At 48.3% G+C, this 17,768-nt stretch overlaps 7 protein-coding genes across 7 annotated transcripts; 3 read left to right on the forward strand and 4 right to left on the reverse strand.

The window, feature by feature from the left end:
• Positions 1-593: 593 nt before the first annotated feature.
• Positions 594-1,006, forward strand: PEX2_050240 (translocon subunit SSS1; the record flags this gene model as incomplete). The annotated part of the gene is made up of 4 exons (XM_016742299.1): positions 594-678; positions 742-800; positions 864-891; positions 966-1,006. 4 exons carry the CDS (start codon positions 594-596, stop codon positions 1,004-1,006), a joined length of 213 nt encoding a protein of 70 aa, XP_016597629.1.
• A 610-nt stretch (positions 1,007-1,616) lies between these two features.
• Positions 1,617-3,967, reverse strand: PEX2_050250 (WD40 repeat domain-containing protein; the record flags this gene model as incomplete). The annotated part of the gene is made up of 6 exons (XM_016742300.1): positions 1,617-1,861; positions 1,919-2,684; positions 2,744-3,109; positions 3,186-3,559; positions 3,616-3,705; positions 3,769-3,967. The coding sequence occupies 6 exons, from the start codon at positions 3,965-3,967 to the stop codon at positions 1,617-1,619; spliced, it is 2,040 nt and encodes a 679-aa protein (XP_016597630.1).
• Positions 3,968-5,521: 1,554 nt separating this feature from the next.
• On the forward strand, positions 5,522-6,198 carry PEX2_050260 (sorting nexin-3; the record flags this gene model as incomplete). Its single annotated transcript, XM_016742301.1, has 3 exons — positions 5,522-5,599; positions 5,785-6,106; positions 6,170-6,198. The coding sequence occupies 3 exons, from the start codon at positions 5,522-5,524 to the stop codon at positions 6,196-6,198; spliced, it is 429 nt and encodes a 142-aa protein (XP_016597631.1).
• Positions 6,199-6,922: 724 nt separating this feature from the next.
• PEX2_050270 (telomere repeat binding factor family protein) lies at positions 6,923-9,054 on the reverse strand (the record flags this gene model as incomplete). The annotated part of the gene is made up of 3 exons (XM_016742302.1): positions 6,923-7,859; positions 7,921-7,950; positions 8,009-9,054. 3 exons carry the CDS (start codon positions 9,052-9,054, stop codon positions 6,923-6,925), a joined length of 2,013 nt encoding a protein of 670 aa, XP_016597632.1.
• A 449-nt stretch (positions 9,055-9,503) lies between these two features.
• PEX2_050280 (uncharacterized protein) lies at positions 9,504-10,042 on the forward strand (the record flags this gene model as incomplete). The annotated part of the gene is made up of 2 exons (XM_016742303.1): positions 9,504-9,565; positions 9,634-10,042. The coding sequence occupies 2 exons, from the start codon at positions 9,504-9,506 to the stop codon at positions 10,040-10,042; spliced, it is 471 nt and encodes a 156-aa protein (XP_016597633.1).
• Positions 10,043-10,836: 794 nt separating this feature from the next.
• PEX2_050290 (RasGEF domain-containing protein) lies at positions 10,837-12,478 on the reverse strand (the record flags this gene model as incomplete). Its single annotated transcript, XM_016742304.1, has 3 exons — positions 10,837-11,142; positions 11,220-11,708; positions 11,777-12,478. 3 exons carry the CDS (start codon positions 12,476-12,478, stop codon positions 10,837-10,839), a joined length of 1,497 nt encoding a protein of 498 aa, XP_016597634.1.
• A 3,972-nt stretch (positions 12,479-16,450) lies between these two features.
• PEX2_050300 (40S ribosomal protein eS4) lies at positions 16,451-17,642 on the reverse strand (the record flags this gene model as incomplete). The annotated part of the gene is made up of 5 exons (XM_016742305.1): positions 16,451-16,504; positions 16,562-16,856; positions 16,994-17,278; positions 17,347-17,484; positions 17,632-17,642. The coding sequence occupies 5 exons, from the start codon at positions 17,640-17,642 to the stop codon at positions 16,451-16,453; spliced, it is 783 nt and encodes a 260-aa protein (XP_016597635.1).
• Between the last annotated feature and the right edge of the window lie 126 nt (positions 17,643-17,768).

Below are 17,768 nucleotides of genomic sequence, written 5' to 3' on the forward strand. Positions count from 1 at the left end.
CATAGAGGCCAGACAATACGTACAATCCGAAGCGAAGGGAGCGCGCTTCTGGTAGAAACAAGACTTGCGCGAGCTGCAGACGCGGAGTACAGAGAATGGGATCAGGGCTGTTCCGCAGATGTTCAGATACAAAGTAGAAAGAGAGAAGGGGGATAAAACGACCGCCACAGACAGGCAGCAAGTAATGAATGAGTAAAGGATGTGGAGACTTGGTTAGAGAACAGGAGTGAACAGGGTGAAAACAAGGGAAAGAAAGGTAGGTAGCGTTAATGGGTGTTGGGGGATGTAACGCGCGAACGCCGAGCAATGGATCCCAGTCTCTCAATCACAGTGTGGAGAGCTTCTTCAAGTTCACTATGTTGTAGATATCTTTGATGACAATGAGAATAGCCGGAAGCCGATGAACGATGGCGATGTAATCGCGCGGCACCGGGCCAGACCTTGGAGCTGGAACAAATATTATCCATTCTCCAGTCCCCCGGAGAGGCCAATTGGTCATTTCCGGAGAAACCACCTGTTCTTCTTCAAATTGTCGCGACTCTTCTCCTTCAAAGTTCTTTTTAATCTTTTCATAATTCTCATCTGTCGCAATCATGTCTGAAACTTTCCAAGAGCTTGCCGATATCCCTAAGGACTTCATTCGGGAGGGTTCCCAGTTTGTTCGCCGCTGCACCAAGCGTATGTTGATCGGCAGTCATTTTGCGAGATCTTGAGTTCTTGAAACACTGACTTTTTCAATAGCCGACAAGCGTGAATTCATCAAGATCAGCCAGGCCGTTGGCATGGGTTTCCTTGTTATGGTATGTGCCATTGTGGCAACCCCTGGATCATAGTGCAAGGCGGAATACTGACATCGCCGATAGGGAGCCATTGGCTACTTCGTCAAGCTGAGTATGTTTTCTAGAATGCGGACATTAGTCTGCATGCACGTTGCATGTGTTTCTGTACTAACCTGCTTCTTATAGTTCACATCCCTGTCAACCAGGTCCTGGTCGGTGGCGCCTAAGGGAGAGGCAGATGCTCCGATCCATCTGACAAGTTGAGAGAAATGGAAACAGTTGTCTACGGAGAAATCTTGCAGATGGGAAGAGATGGGGGATGATAAGAGGCGGTATCGGTATCGCGCAAGATACGCATGCTGTCGCAGACATCAATGACACCGCTCCCTGATCTCGCCTAAACACCATGAACTACCCCGCGGGACTACCCAAACAACCCTGGGCTGGCAACCTTCCTACACTGCAAAGCCCTTTTCCTTTTACGTTTTGAATTTCCGTGGCGATCACCATATCAGCCACTTGGCGCTTTTTTTTTGGCAAGCGATAGGCGGAAGACCATGATCGCTATCTATGAGATACCACCCTTTTTCGCATCCTGTATCAATAGGGGTCCTTGTTTTTACTTAATCCACACCGTTCAAGCATTCATTCCCATCAATTTCATGGTATTGAGCTTCTAAATAGCCCGAGATCACATCTACGGCGGTATACCGGACGAAATGTGACTATCAAGTATGTATTGTGCAAAGGTACATGGATAAAGACGCCCAAGATGTGCATAATCAAAAGCCAACTACGAATGCTTTTGCTGGACCAAAAAGAACAATCATTCTTCCACTACCATATAGTGTCCTCAGCTACCTCGTCGCCAGCCCATCGGCGAACAGGTCGACTGCGCAACGGACGCCGCGGTCGAGCACGTGGTGCATTCTCACGATATTGATCGAACTCAGGGATGTATCGTAGTTTGTCGTCGTAACTCTGGCCAACCGGAGGATCTCCCTCGTCTTTAGTGGCGCCGGCATTCCAAGAATGCACAGTGCAAGTGCCAGTAGACAAGCCCCAGCCGTTCCAGGAAGTTGCTAAACATAGGGTTAGCAATGCTTACTAAAACCAATGTTCCGGGATATAGTTCCTACCTGCTAGTACCGGCGCACTCGGGTGCCAGCTTGCATCGCGAACGCAAGTCCTCCACAGCATCTCCCCACTCATCTCATACGCTGTAGCATAGGCATCTGGATCACGCGGTCGGGAGTTAAATGTCGCTTTGCCAACGTCAATGGTGCCGGCTAGCGTGGCATCCAAGTTGTACACATAAACCTTGCCATCTTCACTCCCGCTGTAAACATAGCGTGAGTTTGTGCTTCCTGGTGGGGAGAAGTGGCAGCGGATCAAGGTTTTGAGAACTCGGTGGCCTCGATATGTAACAACAGAGCAGTCATTCTTGGCATTTCTGCGGTACTGGTCTGGATACTGCTCGAAGCGGTAATCGAAGCCGGTTGAGTAATCGGCGGGGTCGATGTTTTCGATATCGGCGGATGTCATCATCTTCCGCAGATCCCAAAGCTTCATCGTTTGGTCTTTGCTATTTGATAAGACGTATCGGCCGTCGCCTTTACTGTCAACGTATGTTAGTCCCTCGGTGTGGCCCATAAAGGCACCGGCTTCACGTCCGTCACCCATTGACCGTCGGTCCCAAACTCGGATTGTCGTGTCATCTGATCCAGAATACAGGATGTGCGGCGATGATGTGTCTCCGTAACATACAGCATTAACATGATGTTGATGCCTATCTCGTAGGTTCAGAACTGGCTGTCGTGTTTCCAGATCGTAAACGATGACTGAGTCTTCTGATGTGCCGGCGACAACCTCACGTCCATCTCCAGAGAATCGAAGAGACCAAATCTATTAACCATGGACCAAATTAGCCATTGAAATGCCGATTGAAGCACCACTTCACATACCCCGAAGTGTGAACTACCCCAGCCCCGTGTTCTCCTTTGGCCCGGCGGAGCAGATAAATCTAAAACAGTAGGATCTGAATCGTCCTCTGGGTCTGTGGTGGCCATGTATGCCTGACTTCGTATTGAACTGTAGACAAGGAAGCGGTTGTCGGGACTCAACGTCGCATCGGTGATAGTCCATTGACCGAACGGATAATCGACGGTTTTGTAGTATTTCCAGTCGTATGGATTGGATGTGTCGTACATTCGAACCTTGAAGTCTTGTGCGCAGCAGAAAAAGAAATTGCCATCATCTGAGAACTGGCCCGAATAACTTCGCGTGTCATAGTGAATGATTCTGTCCGCAACCGAACTTGGAATGAGGCCCTAGTAGGCGCCAAACGTATGCGTTAGTCCTGGTCGCTATTGTAATCTCCATGTGCCGAGTATACACTTGGCCTACCTGAGAGATAGATTGGCCCGCTCTTTTCCGCACTCCATCAGTATCAATGCCTAGTTCTCGCCACATCAGGCTTGTCGCTAGAGATTTCTTGCGCTGTCTGAGCTGGTCGCCGTAGAATTTATCAGTTCCGAAATGACCTTCACCCATCAACTTCTTGCCCTCCGGGTTAGGGACCGGTGGAAGCTTAGTGCTTTCTGCAGATCTGGCTCCGAGGTGATTTCGGAATATGGGCATGAAATCTTCGTCGCTTAGCCCATCTTCCTCATGCTCCAACTGCTCCTGCTCTTCTTCCATTGCCGTCGGCCAACCGCTGGCTTGGAGGATATGTTGTAAACCACTGGATGCAAGCAACTCGAACAACCGTGAAGCCGGTACTGTAATTTGTAAGCAATTGTACTGATATCCTTCGAGAATTTCGAGCACAACGTACTACGGGTGTGCCCCTCGTTCAAATTGTCGCCCTCCGAATCGTCCGCCGTAAGTTGGATCTGAATGTTTCCGATGTTGATGCGAGTATTTCCTGTCACCAAGAGGTGGTTAGTTCATTTTCATACTATTGTGAGGGCCTAGAGTTTAGTCCTACCACTTGCAGCCCCTGGGCCCATCTGCTCATCTTCATTGGATATGTCGTCCTCCCATGAGCCATCGTGTTCCGACGACTCTAGCGCGGGGTGGTACTCAGTATCCCGCTCGTCCTCTTCCAGCCATTCGTGGGCAGGGTGCCAGATCCCTTCTGAGCCCCTTGGAGATTCTCTCCCATTGTCAGGTGTCCTCGAACTCATAGTATTGCTGTGGTAGCGAACCTTGGAAATGAGGAGATATGATGCTTATCGATACATAGTTGATAAGTCCCGACCTCGGTCACGGGCACTGGATTTGGGTTATGTCATCATCTTCTTAACTCCGCTAACTCCGATGCTGACTTCCAACGTTGTTCTTCGAGCATGGCTATACCACATTTCCTTATAGTAAATGCTCTCCAATGCAAGTTCATTCCTCACAAAGACTGCTAGGTGATGATGAGTATATATATCGCTACATTGACCAATTTCTGCAATAAGTGTCCCAGAATATAAAGCTAAAGCATGGAGTTATCCAGAACTTACCCCTTCCGGATTAAGCTTCACATTTATAAATCTGCTTCCAGTGTGTCACCCGCTTCGTGTCACCCACTTCAGCCCTGTGGCTTTGTGTGATTAAACCACATTGTTTCTCGCAAGTACAGTGCTAAATTTACCCTTTCAAGAACCAAGATGGGCACATTATATCCAGGAAAGCAGATACCCGTGGGAAATGTCTCTCGGGCTTTTGCATATGCATGTCATGCAGGGATATAGCTATACCTGGGGAGCGAAAGCATCATGTCAAACCCCATACATGTTTATGATGGTCTTGTTCTACCAGTACGCTTCGAGTGGCATTTCGTTTAGAGACTTCTGGATAAATCTATTGCTACTAGCCCTAGATTCCTCCTTCGCATGTGCTTAATTAGAGGACTGGATTGAAATGGCTTGGCAATACGGCTGTAACTTTCTAAAGAGAAGTATAAGAAGGTTAACTATTTAATAGTACCCTTAGATAATGTCATGGACTATACATATCGATCATTACTTGAACTTTAGTACGACTTACTTCCTCTTCCATTTACTTAGTTCAGCTAGCAATTTGTAGAGCGGGAAAAGAGGAAAGTAAACCATGGATTGAATTGAGTTGTTCACCTAGAGACATAGAGAGAGAGAGAGAGAGAGAGAGAGAGAGGAGAAGGAAGGTCAGTGAGGCTGGTGAGAGTAGAAGGAGGCCTTATCCGCCTTAGGTGGGAGGACTGCCTCAAAACAGTTTCACATGAGGGAACATGTATCGCAGTTGGTAGGTTTAAGTTAAGGTATTGTTGCTCACGGCTATGTAGGGTGTGTTAGTCGCTCTAAGGGAGAGTCTTAAGTGTGCAACTTTTGAAATATATAAAACAAAATGAGGCGCCCCCTTGTACGACGTTGTCTAGATTTTTTGAAGTCCTTTGTCTAAAGTTTTATACCGATAAAGTTCAATATTGCTACATGAAGTAGATGTATGACGAGAACCTTCAAACGGCTGTCAGGAAGATAAGCCAAAAGGGCGGATCAATTATTTCCCCGGTCCCCACTGATAGAGATGCTTCTCCAACTTCCGAGCTCGGGTTCCTTAGGATCTGCTCTGTGGTGTTCATTTCAGGGAATTAGAGTGAGACAAGCTGTCTTATTGAATACCCCACACTCAACTCCCCATTTGGGCATTCACAATATAAAATCCCGCTCACCTTCCCCTCAACTTTCCCTCCGCATCACCCCAACCCCACCACGATGCAGTCCGTCCCAGAATCGCGACAGCAGTCCTTCGAGGAGATCTACGGACCTCCCGAGAATTTCCTCGAGATAGAAGTGAGTTATATAATGCACAACACCTAATGCCAATGCCCGAATCAATCGCCTACCCCGATACCCCAGAGTCTCGTGCCCATATCTCTCCCCTAATCAGCCCCCATACATCCCCACCCAAAACCCGCATCACCACACCCCATCGGGCGCAAAGAACAAACATCCCAGACTAACAACGACTACGACAGGTCCGCAATCCCCAAACTCATGGCACATCTCGCAACATGTACACGTCGTACGAGATTGTGTGCCGGACCAATATCCCCGCCTTCAAATTGAAACACTCCGTCGTGCGCCGCCGGTACTCCGATTTCGAGTATTTCCGCGATATCCTGGAGCGCGAGAGCACGCGCGTCACCATACCCCCGCTGCCCGGGAAGGTTTTCACCAACCGGTTCAGCGACGACGTCATCGAGCACCGTCGCGAAGGTCTGCAGCGCTTCCTCCAGATCGTCGCCGGACACCCTCTTCTGCAGACGGGGAGTAAGGTGCTTGCTAGTTACATACAAGGTGGGTTTATTTTAGTCACTTATGCTGATTACTGTTGAACGCATGCTAATGCTTATTTCGCAGATCCCAACTGGGACCGCAATGCCTGGTAGATGATTATTACTTCAACCATTAATTCATTAACGAGAAGCATGCCTCATTTCTCGGAATTGGCTGGGCTTTGCATTCGGCTTCTTCAGACTTCCTTTCTCACCTTCATCTCCATCCCCTTTCTTCTCCCGCTCTCTCACTCTCATATCCTTCCCACGGCAGACATCTTTCGCGATTGAAAATGGGTACCCGCAGTGTATGCTATGTGATGGTCATTCCTTGAATTTCTTTTATGCTCGTTTGATATCCGAATCCACCGCTTCTTTCTTCTCAATCAGATGCAGATACAAGCAAGTACAGATTTTATTTGTTATCTTTGGACAGGCGCCGTTTCCTGATTTTTCTTCTTCCATTAATTTATCAATATGTATCTTTTCATTTTAGTCTTATCTTTCATGGTGCAATCTTTATGCACAGTGAGAATACCAGACTTGTTACATCTCTTCTTAGTGTCAATGTGATTGCCAATGACATTGAACTGCGAAAACAAAACTTTTATTGAATAGAAACTGTAGCAAAAACCATCGTGTACTGCGGGATATAGATCAACAAAGAAAACAGACCGGAGAAAAAGAAAAGACAGTGTAGAGCACCAAAAATGCAAAGCAAAAAGAAGAATGAAATGAGAATGCGAGAAAGGGAAGAAAGAGACCATCAAGAACCAAAAGAAATTCAAAGATTCATGGCATGTGTCGGCAATATAGCACATCCAAATCTTGCACCTGATTAGGTTAATTCATCCCAAATCATAGGAGCGAGGGTATTATCTTCCCACGGCGTTTCCCCTGCGGAAGAAGTACCTGCCCCCGAGCTATCATCCAAAGAGAAAGAAAGCACACCTGCAGCAGCGGGAGGAAGATACATTGAGTGCTCCAAAAAGCCCTGCGGAGGTGGAGGCAAGAGCGCAGGATCCATCTGTGCGAGATTGGACTGCGAAGAGGTAGCAGCGTGACGACTCCTCGACATCGAGTTGCGGGGAGTGGAAGTCGGGGTCGGGGTCGGAGTCATGACATATGCCTTACTGGGAGATTGTTCGGTGCTGACAGGATGTGAGCGGGGGGTCGACGCGCCTGTAGCCGACTCCTGGGCCTGATTTTGGTTGGTAAGGGCTTTCCCACTCACGGAGCCGCCGTCGCGATAGGCGTGTGGGAACTTGGTTCTGAAGCGGTCGCGGAGGTCTGTTGCTTTGCGGTGGCTTAGGTTTAATCGTGAATCTTGTTGGATTAGAGTCCATTGGAAGCCGTGTACTGCGTAGCCTTTGAGGAGAGCTTCGTCTTCGGCGGTTGTGAAGGGTCGCCGAGAGCGACGTTTGGATTTTGCGACGTGTGGTTCGGGGAGTCCGAGAGATGCGAGGGTTGAGTGGGACTTGCTTGAGAGAGCGGGTGTGCTATTTCCTGATGAGAGTGACTGCGATTGGGCGATGCTACTACTCCCGAGATTTGCGTCGGGCATAGATGAGACGGTATTCGAAATAAAGGGTTTGTGTGCATTGTGAGCCGGACTTCCTACTCCCGAGTTTGGCTCTGAGCCTTGATTTGGGGGCATTAGATTGGACATGTGGATTTTGCCAAATGTCTCGTCAGAGCCCTCTGCTTTGGCTTTGAGTAGGGTATTAGCGAGAGTTTCATGTAGTTGTCTCGCGGCTTCGTTGGGATCGGATGCACTGCGGTAATATTAGCTATCCTGATTGAATGACTTCAAAGTGTTCGATTCCCATTGCTTACCGGTACGCCCATGGACATAAGACTCGGAATCTTTAGCAAGGCGAAGCTTTAGCATAGGGCCATACAGTTGACGAAGAACCGAGCATACCTGTCTTTCAAATTTGAGGCAGTTCGCTGGTTGAACTCTAATTCTGGTTGAGCGAGAATGGCAGTCCAGTTGCCAATACCACATTTGACCACACCCCTAAGTAAAGTAGTCGTCTCTTCTTCAGACCACTTTCTCAGGTTTTTACGGGACCGGCCGCGAGTTTTAGGAGACATTGGCACATCCTCTGCAGGACGGGGTAGCAATGCCTTGCTGCTCTTAGATATTTCTGTTTCACGAACAGCTAGAGCGATCTTATCTGGATCCACCGGGTTAGTACTTGCAACATTTTCATTATTATCAGTGTCTTCGTCTTCATCCACATTGACAGACGTTCTGAGAATTTCTTCGAGTCTGACATCTCGTTTTTCCGCAGGCTGGCTATCTGGGACGGCAACTTGAGCCGAGACTAACGATCCAGGGTCGACAGCAGCATCGCCTCCCGAGGGCTTAGTCAAAAGCTGGGAGATATTAGACCCGGCCTCAATGGGTGGAAGAAGGGCGGCATTGGGCGGAGGCTCATTCAATCCATTCAAAATAGCAAAAGGCCCAAATGGAGGAGGCCGCTGCTCCTTCTGAGCCTGGGGGATAGGCAACTGTAGATGCTCGCTGAATGAATCGGCTTGGGGGTCTCGGCGTCGACGCTTGCGGGGCCCTTGGAGGGCATCATCGTCAAAGGATGATGAGAACGGAAACTTTTCCAGGGCACGGAGATTCACAAAAGCAGGAAGTATCGGCCTCGGGGGACGTTCAACATTTGACTGCGAGTCTGCTGAGAGTTCGGTTTTCTTGATGCGCGCAGCGTTTAGAAACTCCGTAACTGTTGGCAGACCTGCCTTTGCATTTGCTGGGATCTTGCCACTATTGCCGTTTGAATTGGAGATACTATTCGAGTCTCGTGCTCCACTAGCATTGGGTTCGAGGGGCGATGGGACGCTTAAGGTTCGTGATGATACTGGTTCTCGTAGAGGGGCGATACGGAGGGAGAGTTGAGGGAGTTCGCGGAGGAGTGATTCATCAAGAGGCCGCAATGCACTCGCAGATTCCATTTCGACCAGCTATCACAGATTGCATATCATCCTGGATGTCACTGACATGTTGCGTCCATGACTGGGGGGTCAGAAGATGAAGCTCTGATAAGAACAATGCGATAACGGATACGGATACGGGCGGTGACGGGTACCACTAAAGCGGGCCCCCGGAGGTGTCTACGTCAGCATTCTGCCAGGTGTTGAGATCCCCTGGCAAACCCCTTTCAAGGATCTCCTATTGGACTGTCGCTCATTGATTTGATTTGATTTTATCATACAATTGATATTATATACTTGATATTTGTCGTGGTCAGCAGCTAAACGTGAGTTGCCTTCCTCTCTATAGAAGTAAAGCTCCCGTGAGCTTTGTTTATGCAGACCGCTCGGAGTGAATTATAGCCAGGACCAAAGCATAACAACTGAGAAGATACGAACAATAATAATGTTGAACACCACAGGTCCCCAAAATGCCAACCATCTTCCCGACATGGCCGCACATTCTCTTCGGCGTCCTTGAGCCGATCTCACTGTACGACCCGCTCAACCCTTTCCCTCAACCATGCAAGAATACCACTAACCCTACTATTATTCATGCAGGGCCCTAGGCAGTGTCTTCCCCCTCTACGACCTCCGAGGCTTTATCGCTGGGCAAACACCCACCATCGCAGCCCCGGCCACCCTGCACCCAAGCAGCATCGCGCTCGCCTACCAACTCGGCAATGTCTACTCACTCCTCTTCCTAGTCGGCGTAGGGGTTTGTCACGCTACAACAGAGCCAAGAGTACTGCGCAACTATCTAATCGGGCTAGCCATCGCCGATGTAGGCCATGTGTACGCCACGTACTTGGCAATGGGCTGGGAAGCGTTCGCAGACGTTGCGGCATGGAACCTTTTGACCTGGGGTAACATCGGGGTAACGGCATTCCTTTTCATCAATAGGATCGCCTATTTCTTGGGCATTTTTGGATATGCGAAGGCGCCTAAAGCGGCTGCAAAACGAGAGTGAGGTGTGACCTACTCTTTTGGTTGGCCAGACCAATACACGCACTCTGTCCTTTTCTAGTTCGATACCCAAAAAAGCAAAGAAATCTTGGGCGGGGTCTTTGGCTCACCCCCATCCCCCTCCCTTACTTTGCGTGGGACTGCATATCTGCGCGGATTATCTCTGGCCCTAAGGCTCTTGCCTGAAGCGGCTCTTTAGATGGAATAGGATCCCATCTGATTCGTAGATCCTTGGCTGGCGCATAAGGGAGATAGGAGCATGCGTGAGATGCGGCTGGGTGGATCTGCTGATATGCTTGGATTTGCTTGACTGCGTTGGGGATTATGGACGAGACAGGATGATCTGGTTACGTTTTCAGATTCAATGAGCGTCTGCTATGCAAATGTAAAATAACCTTGAATGTCACCAGGAGAAATCAAAAAAGGAAAAAGAGATTCATAGTAGTATAATGCAACGCCGGACTCCCCCCGGTGCTGCCCGATGCCAGCATGGGTATCAGAGTAGAAATACAGATCATAAAATATAGCATTTGAGGTCGTCATCTGGTGTAGATCACCCCCATCGTAAGACTGCCAAGGAAAACACACCATCAATGCATTAGCTGCTGACCAGAGAAACGAACAATTGAAACAATCTTTATCCCACGGCCCTTGCGAGGCGGTCTCGGTTCCTGCAGCCACACAAGCCAAGCATACACCGAGGATACTCCGTAGATTGCTTTTTCTTCTCTTGCCGGGGTCGGAGCCGAAGCCGGAGAGGAGCCTAGGGCTGCTGATCTGGTGACTACCTCTGTGCACTCATTTGGTGCTTTGCAGATACTGAAAAACTGGCTGAAGCACGGATTCGCCGTTTTTTTCGTGATCGCGGGTGTGAGCGATTAAAAAGGGAATGCCGGGGTATTTCTGGTAGTGCTGACGGTAGGAAGCAAAGTTCTCAGCTGGGCTCATGAGAGAAAGGATTTCCCGTGGAACCAGGGTCTCGAGTGTGATCGCGTTTCCTTGGGGGATGTCTGTGCTGGCGGGGCGGGTTGTCAAAACGGTATAGGTGTGCAGGCCTTTGATGATAGCTGTGAGAGAATGATAATCACGTGTTGCGAGGAGGGACTGTCCGGATGATTATATGATTAGTGGGATTTGACATTTTGGGATCTCGGTGACTTTTGACAGTAAAGACTACTCACCTGTGCACATTCTTGTAGATATGGAACCATGTTTGGAAGTGCAGCGCAGCATTCCCAGATAGAAATGCTTAGTATGCGCCACTGGTCCAGCAATTGTCCCACGATAGCATCCTCTGCTATCAAACTTTGTCGGGTCAACTCTGCAAAACTGTGCTCGTCCAGGCCTCTTATGCTGCGGGCCAAGTCTTTTGGAGATGTCGACTCGAGATAATCGTTTAGGAAAGGAATAGAGGTATCAAATGGAGTCTTCCAATCCATGGTAGGAGCATGAATATACTGTCGGCGAAATTTCATTGCTAAAACGCTCAAAATCTTGAGCATAGTAGTAAGTCTTCCTGGCTGGTCCTTGAATAAGGCCTGAATAGGACCTGCGATGAATTCAAACCCAGCGGTGTTGGGTTTAGGCATGTCACGATATCCGCCATGTCGCACAGCTAGGAGGCACTGGACCAGCGCTCGGTGTGCGAATGGACTCCGCGACCGAAGGTGCTATAGGAGTTAGGTCAGCCTAGGGTCTATTTAATGATAGTCATAGCGAAGTATCTTAGATAACGTACCTTTTCTACTTCTGTGTACAGAGGAATGTCCTCCTTGTAGGCGCTTAGATGGTCCTGGAGCATAATATAAAGAGCCGCATGCTGTTGCAGGAACCACTCGACGAAGACAGCCTTGTATCCGAGAGCAGCACGTACAAACTCTTCAAAGGCAATCTGCCTAAAGTGGAAATGGCTCTCGGCATCAATTGCAGCAGCAATTTCCCGTGCATCTAGAGTAATTCTTGTTCGCGGTGGGAGCCAACTCCAAGGAATGGGCTGGAAAGGAGGTATACTCGACCGGCGTAGGATCTCCTCCACCCTCTGTATATGAGAAAGATTCCCGAGGAGTTGATACTCATGGGGCTCGGACAGCGCGACCAAAAAGCTGTCAATGGTGTCCACAGTTCGAGCGCAAAGGGAAGTCCTCGGGAAATTTTCGTCGCTAAATAGTTTGAATTGGATCACACGGCGAATTTCTTGGATATCGAATGCCCAGAACACAGTTGTCGCCTCGTCTTCCCACCAGCGATAAGACACGAAAAAGGCGGGAATCTCCAAGTTGAGATGGAAGATTAACGGGTAGGAATACCCCCAGTCCAAGGCCGTAAAGTTAGATTGAGTAGACATGATCTCTTTGTGTAACGAATACTGCCTGTCCCCTTGGGTGGGAAATGTCTGGGGAGGCGGTTCGAAGGCCGATTCTTTTGGGCTGGTCGATTGCATTTATGCAGTCACCATCGGGAAAAGAAAGCAAGGCCAACACATTAGGCAAAGTACACGCTGACGCTCATGTAACACGGCGCTTGAATAGAGTAATTACAGGGCAGGGATGCCTAGGTGAGAGGTGTATGTTAGACGCGACGCGAGAGAAGGAGCAAGTACGGTGGGAGTACTCCGTAGGTGTACGATAAATAGGAAAATAACTAATTAACGCACAGATAATAAACAGGTGGGTTTCTCGGAAAGGTGAAGGTGATTGGTTTTAAACATTAGACCAAATCCGATGGATTTCTTTTATCCCTGTTACTTATTCCGCCACGTTTGACACATCACGAGGGTTGAAAATGGGTCAAGAACTCTAGGCATATTAACAACCGGGGCACTAATTCCAGTTTCCAGGCTGCTGGAAGGCATCTGACGGGAAGAGCTATCGGGGAAAAGGGGGGAGGGAGAGGCTTACTCGATTCGGAGCCCAAGACCGGGCCTCTAAGGGGCCATAGATCGGGGAGAAACTGGTGAACTCCATAAAAAGGAATTAGATCTGCAAGTTGGGCTTCTCTGCTGGTTACCGAGATTGTTATGCCGAACACCCGTTGGCCGTTGGGCTGCAGAAAGGGAAAGATATGGCTTGGTTAGCAATATGACAAGTGGAGAGTCTCTTACTCCGTAGTTGCTGAAGGAATCGAACGAGAAGCGGTCAACCTCAAACCAAGATTATTCTAGAAAGATTCAAATCGGGAAGCCTAATTAATCAAGGGGGTGGAACAAAGTAGTGGATGTGACTATAATCGTACACTCTGTATGGGATAAATGAGAGACAGATAGTCCGTATATCTCCACCTAACATCTAAAATGATCAAGGATTGGTCAAGCCCCCCCCATGTGCACACAAAAATGGGCGCTAACGTAGTGGCCGTAAAATGCCAAATGTGTGTGGAGTCTCAACGATCAAAGGATATTTTCGGAGACAGGGAATATACGAATGGAACACTTTGGAACACTTTAGAATGTTTCTTTTGATTTTATGGAAGTCCGCCATTGGTTTGCCCGTGAATCTTTTACTAGAGAGAATCACAAGAATCCATATTTATGGAATGGAGCATATAAGCATAAACATACCGAGTTCTAGGCAAATTTCCAATTTCAGGCGATCAGGAACCAAGTATTGAACCTTGTGACCTGAAATGATAGGATGATCACCGTTATTATATCATTGTTATATCATTATATCATTATACAACATATATTCCTTATAACAATATAATTCTAGATAAATGTTTCGCTCTCTTTTAATCAAAAACCAAAGATTACAGTAGTCCATACTACCTCGACTCAATCCTTGCGAGATCCCTAGCCTTGCTTACTATGTACACCGCTAGACCCCAACCCCAAGGTTTGGAGTCCAACATTTTAAGCCCAAAAGGATTGGCATAAATTTCTCCCCTTATCCATGTTCTTTGGGTCGTTCCACCGACATTTCCACTGCCGGTGGCGTGAGAACCAATCTCCACCGCATAGCAGGCATTAGGTAGTTTCCGCAGGAAGTACAATGTAAGTAATTCTACGATGGGTACATTCTCCAGTCCAATCATTTTCTCTAAACACCACGTGAAATTCCATCAAGATTCTCCCTATTGTCCCAGTTCCTTGGAACTGGAACGGGTCTCGGAAGATCCACGCCAAAGTTTGTTGGAAGATATCATTTCATAAAAAAGGAAATGCTTCCAAGTTTCGCAACTTGATATCTTTTTTATTCCAGGGTTCCATCTGCAGCATATAACAATTGGAAGTGCAGCATATGCAGAGAATACTTGAGCCACTACTCCGTACAGAGTACTAAAAAGTTCTAGGCCCATCATTTGCATTTCCGACACATAAGAAAAGAGAAACCCCATGACTCGCTGCAATTTGAAAGACATCATATCTTGCCTATTCCGGTGCAGCTTAGACTTACACAGAGACTCCACTTCTGTCGTATTAGATCGCCAACACTTCATACAACATACGAGCTCGATTGATCGATTGTGCAATTGAACAAAAGTACTCCGTACCCTGGACACACAACTAAACCTTTTTATCTAGCGGGGAGCCCCTCCACAACTGCATTATTCTCCATCCCCCAGATACATATTATATACTCCATAGTATACCCATTTCTGCGCCTTGTGTAGCTCGAATTCCAAATTCGCATGATACACGCTAACATGCTAGTGCAGCCAGCCACCTAGAATGCAGCATGAAGCAATACAATCGCATCAAGGCAAGATCCCCCTTGCCACTTGGCTACTACCTTACTACCGCTATTAGCCCCTGCAAAGGCCAGTTCACCTCTCTCCACGCTGCATAAAATGACGGGTCAGGAATTCCACGGCCCCATGCTGTCGTGCATATTTCCAACAGTATGGCGCCTGGATCACGGAGAACTTATCCCCACTATCCCCAGTGGAGTTCCGAACGTGGGACGGCCGAGTGCTAGAATTGAGTTTGGATCTATCAGATTATCCAGTTCCCGTCTATTGTCACAATCGCCACTCATAATAAGCCCCCGGAGAAATTTAAGATAGAAAATATACTTCCTAGGACTAGAAGTGCGAGCCGTTTGGTTCTTCCATCCCTTGCTGTCTTCTCGGTTCATCGGGAGGGTGTGGTAAGTGCATCTGTGGTGTTTTATAAAGCAATTGCATTTACCTAGAGCCGCTACAACTTTTAACAACCGCCCATCCCGATAAAGAATGAAGGGTTGCCTCCCTAATCTGACACCGGAAATAAATGAGTTATTCTTAGACTCCTAGCTTTTCGCTCTCGCTCTACCTGCTTCTTTTGCATATGCTCGCTTATATACCTGGTAATGATTAGGATTGTAGATATATATATATATGTACCTAATTTCATCCACAAATAGCTCTGTCAAGCGCCCACCATCTATATACACATGCAGTACGGAGTAAACAGAATCTCAAATACTTTCGGTCGGCGGTAAAGTAAACCACCAACAACTCCACATCGGACACTTTCTACTGTTACATTGCATGAGCTAGCTCCAAATGCCGGACAGTCCTCGATTTCAATTACACACCATGTGGATATCAACCCCCCATTCAAATATCCCGATCTAGACACAAAAATTGGGCCGCGATACCTCTGGGATCACCCGTGATCGCCACTGATCGCCATTGCTGACCTCTGCAGGTGATGATCATTCTCCCATAGCGGGCGACTCGGGCAGCTCGGGGCGAAAGTCAATGATAATACGTCAGCGTGCGAATTAGAACGCCCATCGAGAAGATCCGCACTTTGAGTTTGTTACTCATCTTCAAGATTGAAAGTTGGGGATTTGGCAATCTCCGCGTTTCCCGTGCGTTGGTGCTATGGATTGATCCATTCAAGCTAACAGGGTTGCGCTGGAGATGATCTGTGTAGGAAATATATTTCTGACTGGGAAAATGCATGTCTTGGGTCTTTTATGTGAGATGCTGGGTCTCAGGTTGAAACGGCTTGCGCGGGTTCGGCCGGGGCTTTAGCGTGCAGTAGTCTTAGGTCTAGAGGACGGGCTAAATTGGTGCGAGCAGGCTTCGCGCCGTAGTATGGTGTGGGGGTTGCGATGCATTCGCATCTCGATTACATGTTAGCGAAGGAGATAACTACGTGTCCCTTGATTTTCATGAAGTGTGCAAAGGCACGCCTGGTAAGCAGAGACATGAGCTAATCATCCAGGAAGTGGTAGTGTTGAAGATCCAGGGAAAAATAAAAATACGGTCATTAAATAATTCGAAAAAGAGGTAACGTCAAATGGTATCATATCACTCGGAAACGAAGCGGTTAACCCGTTCCTGTTTTGTTTGCTATGGTTTGAACCTACGAGAATGCATTATCCAAGCCCGTTAAAGCAAGACAAGACACTGTTTCCCAGCTACTGTTTTTAGTATTTGTTTTAAGCTGTCAGCTAATCCACGAATATCAGAAGATATTGAGAATTTAGTTGGCGAGCTCGTGGGCACGGCGGCGGTCACGCTCCTCAGCAATGGAGAGCTAGAAAATAATGTTAGGGTAATTCATAGAAATCAGTGTTGGGAGAATATAACATACCTTGACACCCTTACCCTTGGGGAGGGAAACCCAGGGCTTGTCCTGTCCAATGACGAAGACGTTGGACTCACGGGTAGCGAACTGGTTGTCAAGAGCATCGCGAACGTGGACGATGTTGAAACCACCATCGTGACGCTCACGGTGAGTGATAACACCAACACGACCCATGTTGCGACCACCAGTGGCCATAATGACAACACCGGAGTCGAACTTGACGAAGTCGAGGATCTTGCCAGTGGCAACGTCAACCTTGACGGTGTCGTTGACCTTGATGGCAGGGTCGGGGTAGCGGATGCTGTAGAGCGCAAACGCAAGTTAGCAAAACCATGTTCTGATCAAATGGGATCTTACTGTTTCCATTGTCCTCCGCCGATCAACCAAAGCTTGGTCCAACGACTGAATGACACGGAACTTGTGGAGTGTGGAACTCACGTTCGCGCATCGTGCGTAACCAAGAATGGGATCCCGCCCTTGCCGAGCTGAACACGCTTGACCTTGCAGAGCTTGAACTCAGCCTCCTCAGCCTGGATGCGGTGGACGGTGAAACGGCCCTTGGTGTCGTAGACGAGACGGAAGTGCTCGCCGGTCTTCTCGAGGGAGATGACGTCCATGAATCCAGCGGGGTAGGTGGTGTCGGTGCGGACCTTTCCGTCAACCTTGACCAGACGCTGCATCATGATGGCCTTGACCTCGCGACCGTTCAGGGCGTACTTGAGACTATCAACGAAAAACATGTCAGTGATTGTTCGTCGCATGTCGAGATATTCAATGTGTCGTGTGCGTACCGGTTACGGATGAAGACAATCAGGGGAAGGCAGTCCCGGAGCTTGTGGGGACCGGGGGAGGCCTTGGGCGCGTAGGTTCCGGACATTTTGTCCAAGAGCCAGTGCGAGGGCGCACTGAGGCGCTTCTGGTGCTTTCCGCTGCAAGAAACATTCTTGTTAGTGATGGTGTTCCAATTCGAGAAATTTTCGATCACTCTCGCAGCCACTGGCTGAACTCGCAATCCGGCAGATAGACGAGGCCAGTGTGCAGAATAGTGATGTAAAGGGCGATCTCATGACACTTACGGGCCGCGCATTTTGACTGATTTGTCGACTGAAGGTTAGGTGGTCGGAGTGTCGAAAGAGAAGGCTCAAGCCGTGAAGTGGTGATCCAAATCAGAGAGGAATTCGCTTAGTGTGTGGTGATTGTGAGCCCTATTCTC

The sequence above is a fragment of the Penicillium expansum genome (genome assembly GCF_000769745.1).
Source record: "Penicillium expansum strain MD-8 chromosome Unknown contig166, whole genome shotgun sequence".
NCBI classification, from domain to species: Eukaryota; Fungi; Ascomycota; class Eurotiomycetes; order Eurotiales; family Aspergillaceae; genus Penicillium; species Penicillium expansum.